The 12,417-nt window shown below is 25.1% G+C and overlaps 1 protein-coding gene across 1 annotated transcript in view; it reads right to left on the reverse strand.

Moving 5' to 3' along the window:
- LOC106293416 (random slug protein 5) overlaps window positions 1–3,569 on the reverse strand; it is an 11,858-nt gene extending 8,289 nt beyond the window's left edge. Inside the window, exons 1-2 of the mRNA XM_013729097.1 lie at window positions 3,303–3,569; window positions 2,891–2,971 (exon numbers count right to left, since the gene is read on the reverse strand). Of these exons, the coding sequence (XP_013584551.1) occupies window positions 2,891–2,965 (75 nt within the window). The 5' untranslated portion in view covers window positions 2,966–2,971; window positions 3,303–3,569. The remainder of the gene's footprint in view (window positions 1–2,890; window positions 2,972–3,302) is intronic.
- Between the last annotated feature and the right edge of the window lie 8,848 nt (window positions 3,570–12,417).

The raw sequence follows: 12,417 nt of genomic DNA on the forward strand, positions 1-12,417 counted from the left end.
AAAAATATAGCGAGGGACATTTCCCTCGGAATTTTCCGAGGGACAACTCCCTCGGAAAATTCCGAGGAACGGATCCCTCGGAATATACCGAGGGAACAGTTCCTCGGAATAAACCGAGGAAAAAGTCCGTCGGTATACTCCTATCGATCGATGTATATATGTCCAAACACGCATCGATCGATGAACTTCCGAGGAATTATCCCGACGAAGTTCTACCTCGGTATATTCCGAGGACTTTTCCGACAAACAAGGGATCCTCGGAATTTCCTCGGAAATTTATTTCCTCGGAATTCCGTCGGAAAATTCCGAGGGATTTCAGAGGAAAAAAGAAATTCCGAGGAATTATTTCCGACGACGTATTTCGTCGGAATTGCGTCGGAATAACGATATTCCGACGAAATTCCGACGATTTTTTCCCTCAGAATCCTTGATGTTTTCTTGTAGTGATATATATAATATTAGGTGATTTTCCCGTGCTCAAGCACGGGTATAAATATTTATAAAGTAAATATATTATAATAATTGATTGCTACTTACTTTTAATTTTAAATTAATTTATAATTTATATGCATTATTGATATTAATAATATTATATTAATTTAATTATACATATGATTTTATATATGTTATATGTTGTTTTCAGTCAAATTAGTTATAATTTATGTAAATTAGATTGCATATATGAATTCAACTGTAATATTTTTTATTCTATATATTAAAATTTTGATTATTTTCTTTTTTGCATTTAGGTGGTTGTTGTCTTAGATATGTAAATATATTTTATGAACATTATGTATAATTTAAAGATATATTGTGCTTAAAATGGAAAAAAAAAACTAAATTGTGTGATTCCAAATTACATAAATTAATATAACGAAACGATAATATTCTGAAGTCTCATGCATATATATAAATTTTACAAAAGAACTAAACTTTAATAGTTGGTTAATATTTTATTTTCATTTTTAATATATTTTGAGTTGTCATATGATTTATATTTATAAAATAAATTACTATTCTTATAAAATTATATATTCTTATCGTAGTTAAATCTATGATTTTATATAAGTTGGATTAGTCGAATCATTCATGTTGTGAGTATATTTAGTTACATATATTCTTTCAAATTCAAAATGAAGTATAATTATTATTTTATTATAATTAAGTCAAATGTGCATGTATTTTCATAATATTTATCAAATTATATGTTGTTGTTTTTTAAAAAACTATTAAAAAATAAAGCGACGATCAATAGGAAGTTACATGCGTGACTAGCTGATACATTTTTGAAAGCTCATGAACACATATCAATATTTACAATAATTAAAATATTTTATTAATTCTAAATAAATTTATGTCTTTGGTATTTTGATTATGGTTCTCTTAAATTCAACAAACATAAAAACATAAAATTTAAAAGCAAATTTAATATTAAGAAAACAAATAACTTTAATAATGATAAAATATAATATATCTATCTCATTAAACTATTTTGTAACTATTTGATCAAACGATTTTTATTTTAAAATTTTATTTTTAGTTTTTTTTAATATCTCTTAAAAATAAGCAGTAAAAAAATTGTGATTGTATTTAAAAATAATATTATATAAGTAAAATATAATTTTTGATATTGTTTTGCTGTAATTGAAAGATATTATATTCAACTAAATATATGAAAAATAAATAAAATATTTCAATATTACTAATTATAAAATAGTTTTAGACAGTTAAACATATATCAATTTATGTTACTTAATTATTTTATGTAATCATATAAGAAAATATATAAAAATATAAAAGTAGTTTTATTACTTTGAATTTTTTGTATTGTTTAAATTATGTTTTAAGAGAAATAATATTTTTGTTTCTAATATCAAGATTATCTGTGTAATTTTTTTTAAGAAATCACATTATATAGAAATTTATAATTTTCATCTAAGAAAATATAAATATAAAGAAAGTATTTTAGTACTTCAAAATTTTATTTTATGTTATTTAAAAATATTTTTTAATGTAATATTACTATTTTGTGAACTTTCTCTTTTTATGAAATCATATTATATATACATATATTTTCGTTTTTCAATTTTTTTTAAACTTTATAAAAATTTTCCTTTTTATTTTATGTGTATATTTTTGGATTTTTTTAAAGGAAACTAAATAAAATAATAAATAATAGTATTTTAAATGTAATTTAATTCATTAAGGGAATTAGTGTAATCAACCAATGTAAGAGTTAACGTGAGAGCAACACATATGAATTATGTAATCCTCTAAGAAAATATATAGATATATAAAAATATTTTTATTACTTTATTTTTTTTTGTATTGTTTAATTATGTTTTAAAATAATTAATATTTATGTTTCTAATATCAAGATTAGCTGTGTAAATTGTTTTTAATGAAATCAAATTATATAGAAATTTATAATTTTCATCTAAGAAAATATAAATATAAAGAAAGTATTTTAGTACTTCAAAATTTTATTTTATGTTATTTAAAAATATTTTTTAATGTAATATTACTATTTTGTGAACTTTCTCTTTTTATGAAATCATATTATATATACATATATTTTCGTTTTTCAATTTTTTTTAACTTTATAAAAAAATTTTTTTTATTATATGTGTATATTTTTGGAAATTTTTTAAAAGGAAACTAAAAATAATAGTAAATAATAGTATTTTAAATGCAAATTAATTCATTAAGGGTATCAATGTAATCAACCATATTGAGAGTTAACATGAAAGCGACACATATGAAACTAAATTCTCGAATAATATTATAGAGATCGAATTATTGATACACACATCAAATTATCATCATCACAAACACAGTTAGTGATTCATCATCATCATCATCATCATCATCATCATCATCATCATCATACCTTGTTTAGATACTCCTCTGGTGGCAAAGTTTTCTCAGATTCACTTGGAGGTGAACTTTTGGTATCAGAACTCATATCTTCCTGGAAATTCATACTGCAATTTATTATTCATTGGCCACAAACAGGGATCAAGAAACAAGGCATATAATAGAGCTTGATTTTAGCCAAACTTAAGAAGCTATTAAGCTAATTAATACGATGCTAATTAAATACAAATCAAGAAACACAAGAACAGGTTCTGGTCAAGTTACCTATCGAACTAGATCAGAGAAACATCCTAAATTACAGTTCTTTAAAAAATAAAATAAAAAGAAGTAAGATAACTAATTAACATTCTGACCTATGATCTTACTCCTAGATAACTACAATCAGCATAAACTCAGAAATTAAAAATTAAAGAACATGAAATCACCTTCGAAATAAAAAAAAATTGTATTGGAGCGATCAGCGAAGAGATCCGTTTAATAGAAATGGAAGAGCGTTTAAACTGAGACCAATAAGTCTTAAAAGCTCCCGTCTGAAAAAATCAAAGACTTAATTGTAAGAGTAGTAGAAGAAGAACATGAGTTTCGTCAGGCGGCTACGTCACGGACACCGTGATGAGAGCTCAAAGACACGTGACGCGCAATTGAGGGAAGACACAAACACCTTTTTCGTTTTTTTTTTTGGTAGGAAACACCTTTTTCGTTTTTGTTTTGGTTCAAAGCAGATTCTGGTTACTTTATTCAACGTGGAGAGTGAACTGAACCGGGAATTGAACCCGGTTTGACCTCTTGATTTGAACTTTGGTCGTGTAAAACGAGGGAAAACGGTTTATTGGAGCCTGAACTAGGGTACTGAGAAAATACATACTTCAACTTTTACTGCATGTCAAAACATACATTGATTTATCAAAAACTTGAAATTTATACATGGACTAGGGATCGTTGAAAAAATACATACTTCAACTCCTATTACATGCTAAAACATACCTTAACTAATCAAAAATTTGAAATTTATACCCAATCTTTAGAAATTAACACTAATTCCAATTTTGACTTAAACTCTGTTAATTGATTGTTAACGACTAACTAGGATATTTAGTAGATTAATGAGTTATGGCCTAATCGAAAATCAAATTGGAATGGGTCACATCTGATAATAGTTGGACCGGAACCCTAAAACAGTGAACTATTATCTCTACGACGTCGTTTGTTATGTGTTTTGTTTCTTCACTCTGTCTTGTCGGGATCCTTCACTTTGTCGCAGGAGAAGAAAGAAAGAAGAGGAGATTAAAAACACAGAACAGACAACATCATATTGATAATATGGTCTATTGTTTTAGGGCTTCGGGGCAACTATTATCAGATTTGATACATTCCAATTTGATTTTCGATTAGGCTCAATTATTATTAATCTGACTTATTAGCCAATTAAGTATCCTAGTCTTTATCGTTAACAATTAATTAACAGAGTTTAAGTCAAAATTGAGATTAGCGTTGACTTCAAAAGACTAGGCATAAATTTCAATTTTTTGATTAGTTAAAGTATGTTTTGGCATGCAATAAGAGTTGGGGTATGTATTCTTTTATTGACCCCTAGTTCAGACATGAATTTCAAATTTTTGATTAGTTAAAGTATGTTTTGGTATGCACTAAAAATTGAGGTATTTATTTTTTCCAGCCAGGCATGAATAATCACGAATAAGCGGTTTTTGCGTGTAAATTGTGATTGTGACGTTCTAACCAACCTTCTTGGTCGTTATTTTCAGCCGCTCTGGCATCACAAAATACCAACCACATTTTCTCATGTCATGTGTCATACCACCAACTCCACTAAGCCCAAAAGGAAACATTTACTGGATTACTCTAGCATTTTATTATTTTTTCTAATAATGCTTAAATAATCGAGTAAATGTTAAAAGTTTTTTTAAATGTTTTTTTAACTGTTGATTGGATAAATAAAGAGCACCAATGAAGGCCCATATATTTTAAATGACTTTTAATTTATAAAAGAATCATTGATTTTTGGACAATTCTCTTAAATAGGCATATTTCAATTTTTTGTCTCAAAATTAGCTCTTTAAGCTAAAAATCAGATTAATAATTTTAATTAATAGATCAAAAGACTAAACTACCTTCACTCACTAATAAAGGTAAAAGAGAAAACAAACGGAAAAAAAACCTACGAAGAGATACGACGACAACGAAAAGATACAACGTCTCCGTCATCACCATCTTCTCTCGACGACGCCAGAAATAAATCAAGGCGAATCTACAACCGTCGACAGTCTTATCGGTCTAAAATCGAACTAAGACATATAAGTATTAGTCATTTCTGATTCAAAATTAAATTTAGTGTTCTTAATTGAAAAATTGGAAATTTTGCAAATGAATGTTTAATGTTAGCTTGTTTACTTTGAATTTTCAAACAGATAAATACTTATCTCAAAGAGATCAGTAATTAAGCAACTTTCATCTCCTTCACATAGTTTCCTTCCATCTCTCTTCCAAGCCTAAGCTTCCATCTCTCTTCCAAGCCTAAGCTTCCAAGCCTAAGCTTCCATTTCTTTCCAAGGTACTCGCTTTCTTCCCACTCTCTCAAAGGAGTGAACTTTTTTGTGTGTACATGTATTGTATTTGATCTTGTCCCTTGTACTTTTATGCTAAGCTTGTTTGTGGGATATGTCTAAGCATTTGATACGATTTGATGTTAACTTTTGGCATTTGAAAATTGCAGCCTAGTCGTAGTAGCTGCAACCATTTGAAGTTTTTTAACAAGTTTTATTAGTTTTAACTTTTAAATATATTTTTATAGTTTACATTTCTTTTATTATTATATATAATTTTAATTTTAAAAACATTTTTCAACTTTTCTAGTTTAAATATTAATATAATTTTATATATTTGTTAGTTTAGGATGTGCAAGTTTTATTTATGATTTTTAGATTAAGGAATTTATTTTAGACTTTTTCTTTTGTATATTTAAAAACATTATAAAGATTTAATAATTTTATTATATTTTAAAAATAATTTTTTATTTTTTTATAATAATATTTTTTAAGAAAATTGTAGATATTTGAAAACTCTCGATGTATTCTGGATAGATTTTTCCAATGAATTTCCGACGGAATATTCTCGATGGATTTTATTTGTTGGAAAAATTCTCAGTAGGTTTTTTGGTAAAAAATTTCGGAATGTTTTGACAAAAAAAAAAAATTTCGACTTTCTAGATCTGACAATACGTATTTATCGGAATTCCGTCCTAATAGTTTTTTCCGACAAATACGTCAGCCGGAAATTGTATGTTTTCTTATTGTGAGATCTGGTGACAGACAGTCATAAAAAGTTTCCGAAGGTGTTTTTTCCTCTTTACAGACCGTATATAGAGGTCCATGAGCGGCAGACCCCTAAAATATCTCAGCGGTTCTGGTGGCTCAACAAATAAAAAATAGCGATACTCAATTAGAAGAAGATGGAGTTTCACTCTAGAGTTGGAGATTCGTCGAGATCATTCTAGGAATTCGTAATGGTTCTTGGAGGTGATTCCGCTTACGGTGGTGTTGGCTTGGAGATAACGTTTCCCTGGATTGTGTGGACTCCTGAATAGGTGTAATGTATAATAGACACGACGACTAAGATTTGGGAGTCTATCGCCTCTACGGATATAGTGAACATTTTCTAGAATAAAAAATGATTTCTAAAGTTATATAGTTTTTACAATAAATATTATTTTTATAGGTAGTATTTGATTTTGAAAATTATCTTATTATATAAAGTTTGGTTCTTCAAAGTTGCTACGATCGTGACATGTATCAAATTTGTTTTTAAAAATTATGACATGTGTTAAAAATATGATACAGATCTTAGGATTTTAGATAGATTTGGAAAATAAAAATTATTTTTATAAAAATATTTTTTTACTGTTTCTTTTATGGTTTTAGAAAAGAAATTTTTTATTAATAGTCTTTTACAATTATATATTATTCATGATATTATAAAATGAAATTACTATCAAGTAATATTTTCAGTTAATATAATCTTATTATACAAAACTTGGTTCTTCAAATTTGTTAATTAACATGATCGCAACACATGACAATTATATTTTTAAGATTGTGACATGCGTTAATCTATCTCATAATTAAAAATATATATACTAACATATTAACAAAAATGAATTTTATTAAAAGTAATTATAAATATTATTTAATAGTAATTTTCCTTTTTTAAAATCCTAATAAAAAGATAATTACAAAAGATTATTTGATAGTAATTTTCCTTCTAATATTGGAAAATCCTAATAAAAAGATAATTGTAAAATATTATTTGATAGTAATTTTTTTTCTAATATTGTGACATGTGTTCAAATAAATAATTATTAAAAAAATATATAATAAGATAACAAAAATGATTTTTCTTAAAAACATAATAGTAAATATTATTTAATAGTCTTATTATTATTATTTTATTATAATGTTTTTCTTAAAAAATACTAAAAATAGAGAATTATAAAAGATAAATATTAACTTTTAAGAAAAAACGTTAAACAAAAACGAATTATAAAATCCTACAAGTACAATAAATTATTTAATAAAAACATGAAAAAACTAACTTTAAAATAAATAATATTACTTTTTTAAAAGCTTAATTAAAAGAAAATTATAAAAGTATTATTTTTTTTATAAGTAACAAACTTTTTTTAATAGATAATTATATGTTAAAAATTATGACCAAAAGTAGCTACAAATATTTCACATCTATATTTAGGTTTAAGCTTCCACATATTGTTTTTACAAAACACAATAGTATTTACATGAAAAGTATTACTTGAGTATTTTCTTTTAATTTCTTGATACAATTCAACATTTTATTATCCTTATTACATCTTATGATGCTCACATTACTTTTAATTTTGATGTTGTTGTCGTACATGAGTATGTGTGAATATGATTAATATATTTTTTTATGTATAAAACAAAATATATAAATAATTAAACATTATTTTTCTATTAAAATAAATAGCTGTATAAAAATCTAAAAGAAAAACTAATTATAAAATAATTAATATCCTTTTTAAAGTCTAAATAAAAAAAAATGTAAAAGTAATCTTATTTTTCTTATATTTAACTAACTTTACTTTTTAATAATTTTGTGTTAAAAAAATATAAACTAAAATTAACTTCAAATATTTCACCCGAGATGATTGTGAATGTGCCAATAAATTTTTATTTTCCTAAAATCTTAAATAAAAGAGACTTCTAAAAAAATATTTTCTAATCTTAACCAATTAAGATTTTTATCTTTTTTATTTTTAAATCCTGACCGGAGAAAATTGTAAAATTTTATTTAATAGTAATTATTACATAAAAATAAATGATAAACATGATAGTAACAATTATTTAATTAACGAGAAAATTGTAAAATATGTTATTTATATTGAAAATAAACAAATTTTGAAAATTGCAACTTATAAAAATAGTTAATATTAACTGGAAATAGTTATTTGATAGAAATTTTATTTTTCTAAATCCTAGACAAAATATAATTGTAAAAGATTATATAATATTAATTTCCTTTTCTAAAATCCTAAAAACTGTAAAAGAATAATTGATAGTTTTTTTCTTTTTTATAAAAAATCCTAAACAAAACAAAATTGTATCATATTTTTAAGTCATAAAAAAAAGAGTTGTAAAAATTGATTTGATAATATTTTTAAGAGAGTATTTGGTGATGAACGTGATACTAAAAATTATTTAATTAACAAAAGAAGTTTAAATTAGTATGATACGAATTGTAAAAATATTAATTTTAAAATTATTTATTAATAACTAAAAATAATTATTTGGTAGCAATTTATTATTTCTGAAATTCTAAAGAGAAGATAATTGTAATAGGTTATACGACAATAATTTTTCGTTTTCTGAAATCTTAAAAAAAATTATAAATGAGTATTTAATATTAATTTTTAATTTTTTAATTGTAAATAAATAGGAGATTTATAAAATAGATTGTTTTCCTCTTTTAAAAATACCAGCAAAATAAAATTTTAAAGACTTATTTAATAAAACATTAAATTAGTACATATGTATAATGTTGTCATTGATTCGATTGGAGTATTTGACTTTTTTTTATTCAATTTTTTATTTCGGGTTGTGTTCAGTTTAAACGTTTAGATATAGTATTTTCTCTAATCTTAAGTACAAGTTTATAACAATTCATCTATGCACCATGATTATAAAATATAAATATTAACTTGAATTTATGTGTGAAAACGGGTTTTAATTATAAAATAAATTTCAAACAACATATGCAAAAAAATAATCATAAAACTATAATAACATGATTTAGTATTTTATGATTTTTATTAAATTAAAACAAAAAAAAACTCGTTGCATCTTGTTTGGTAATAAAGAACAGAAAATATTTAATATGCAAAATATATAGCATTTATATTCGTCTTTCTCGTCGTTAGAAAAAGGATGTAAATTTTTTATCATATTTAATTACTTTTATTCACCTTGACTTATGAATAAACTCCACTAAATTCTTGGCTATTTTAATTTGAGTTCGGCTTATGTGGTTGTTAAACCATGAAATAATAATTAGGATATGACAGACCTACAAAAGTGTCACGCGCACAACTATTTCATACACGTGTTGGATATATAGGCACAATAATTTGACCAGTTTAAATAAATAATAAGCTATGTTTAAACAAATAATAAGCTATGGCTCAGAATGTTACGATCCGTGTGCACTACGGTTAACAGTAACAAAACTCTTTACATATACCATATATTTATATGTTTTTATTACTTTTTTAACCGCACCGTAGCCGTACCGATTGTCTCGCACCGCTCAATTCGCTGTTACCATTCGAAATCTATGAATATTAATCAGCAAAGGTTAGTTATGAAAATATTTTGCATATTCAACATATTACATTAATAATTGTATGACCGATTTGATGGTTAGCGAAGAATGTTAAAATGGCAATAATACAATTAATGAATTATAAATTATTCATATTTAATAATGAAAACATGAATAAAATATATACTATTATTTGAAAAGTGATTTTGCTTACTTGTCATATTTTCATTGATTTTAGTTTATTTTGATTAAATTTTAAAAGTTTATTTTTAATATTTCCCATGATTTAGGTTTAGTTATTATTTTTAGTAAATAATTTTTAATTGTTAGTTTTTAAACAATTTTAGTGATTATTTAATAAATACTTTTATCAAAATTTAGAATAATTATTAACATGTGTTATCAAATTTTAAATACTAATTTTATAGCTATGTTCATCTTATGCTTATTTTAATAATATTAAAATGTATAATATTTGTTTTATTTATTATTCTTAAAAGGAAGTCTTCTTCGTTTTTATATTACAAAGTTATATAGTATTGAGTTTTATTAACATCAACTTAACAATCAAAAGCTTTGATTCCAAAGAATACAAATTCTTGCTGTTATTATTTAAAATCCAACTTTTACAAGACATATACAATTTATTAGTTTTAGTTTATACAGTTTTAGTGAAATAGAAGCATGATTTTAATTATTATAGATTTTTTAATATGTGTCACTATAAACTCTGGTGAAATTTTTTTTATATAAAATGCAATTATACCAATGTTCGTAGGAATTATCTAACAAAGAAAAATGTTTAATCAATTTATATTATTATTTAATGTAAAGAGGTTTGGTTTCATAGGGTTCACTGATAATCCATAACTATGATTTTATTTTATAGATTTATCTTTTATGTTATTTTAAATTACTAATAAAATTTTGTTAGATTATTATGATTATGATTCATTTTACATGTGTAGTTTGGTGATAGAATAAATAAAACAATTTGCAAGTACTAAGCGATTATCTAAGTTGCGATGTAATAAAAAAATCAAGCTATATTTTCTGATTAATTTAATATTTGAAAGTAATTAAATAATTTTGATCGAAATAAAAATTATATCAAAATTAGACTTAGTTGGATATATATTGTGCGGACTATCATCTAATTCTCCTATAACTAATAATGAACACATGAATAAAATATTTATTTTCAAACTGTATTTTCCTTTTAGTAAAATAGATTTAACATGCAAATTATATGAATTTATGTTTTTCTTTCACATTGTAAGAAGGGGGACGTAGTTTTTTTTTTAATCGGATTTGGTTACTTTTATAGTTTTATTTACTTGGCCTATGAATAAACTCCAAACCAAACCAAAGTTTGGCTATTTTGATTTGAGTTATGTTTATGTGGTGAAACCAATGGAACATGAAACAATCATTAGGGTATGACAGACCTACAAACGTTTCACACAGCAATTTGCCCAGTTTAAATAATTAATAAGCTATGAAATAGTAATCAGCGAAGATTGGTTATGAAAAGATTTTTAATAATCAATATATTTCATTAATAACTATTATATTAATTTGTTGGTAAGTAAAAAATGGTAAAATGATAACAATATCATTAATGAAGATTTTACGTTTAAATTTAAACTGAATGACAAATTTAAAAATAAAATATAAATGAAAAAAAAATTAAACTGTGTTTCTTTTTAGTAGAATAGATAGTTATATAAGGGACCATGTATCATGTGTAAATCAACGGAGACAGATTACCTAAAAGTCACATGCGAGTCAGCATCATTCACTAATCCTAAAGATATGTTTCAAAATATCAGAGATCTTCATAGTCAGCATCATTCATTAAAATATCTGAAGACTAAAGAAAATTCAAAAAGACAGGAAAGAGGAAAATAAATGGCAAAAGGCAGGTATAAAGACATCTAAAACCTGAGTATGCTGTAAATATAGCGTTTAGAGACTGAATATTTATGTGTTATTATTAATGACTAAGAGGGTTCCTTTATATAAGAATTACAAGATAAACATAAAGTATCTAAAACCTAAACTTATTAGGATTAGGAAAACTACTAATACATAATAATGGAAAGAATACATCTACTAGGAAAAGGAAAGGGTTTCCTTTTCTATAAGCTTTGTAGCCGCATTTCTCTCTCCTGAAGTCGGCTCTCTCTCTCCTCTCTCTAGGCTTCGGCCATCTCTCCATCTTCTAGGTATTGGGCCGGTCTCGGTCCGGACTTGGTTAATGGCAATCAACTCCATGATTTATAACACTCCCCCTTGGATGCCATAACCATACATGATTTGTAGTACGTTTCATGTTGCCCCATTAAAACCTTATCAGGAAAACCCAGTGGGACAAAACCATGATGAAGGAAAAAGAGTACAACACGCACTACTCCCCCTGATGTGAACCTCACTGTAGGTTTCTACATTCTACGCATCTGGTGCGTGATCTTTCTTGTATATGTAGGAAGGGAGTAATCGGCCAAGTTCATTACTAAGCCGTATCTAGACCACTTTGACCTCTTAGGTCGTTTCTCATGTCTCTTGACATTGAGTGTCCCGGTAAAGGATGTGTGCTAAACAATGTGAACCATATTGTTCTCGGGGATCACTATTGGGTCTTTACAAATCATGTTTGCATTTGTCCATAGT

Source organism: Brassica oleracea, chromosome C5 (genome assembly GCF_000695525.1).
Source record: "Brassica oleracea var. oleracea cultivar TO1000 chromosome C5, BOL, whole genome shotgun sequence".
Taxonomy (NCBI): Eukaryota; Viridiplantae; Streptophyta; class Magnoliopsida; order Brassicales; family Brassicaceae; genus Brassica; species Brassica oleracea.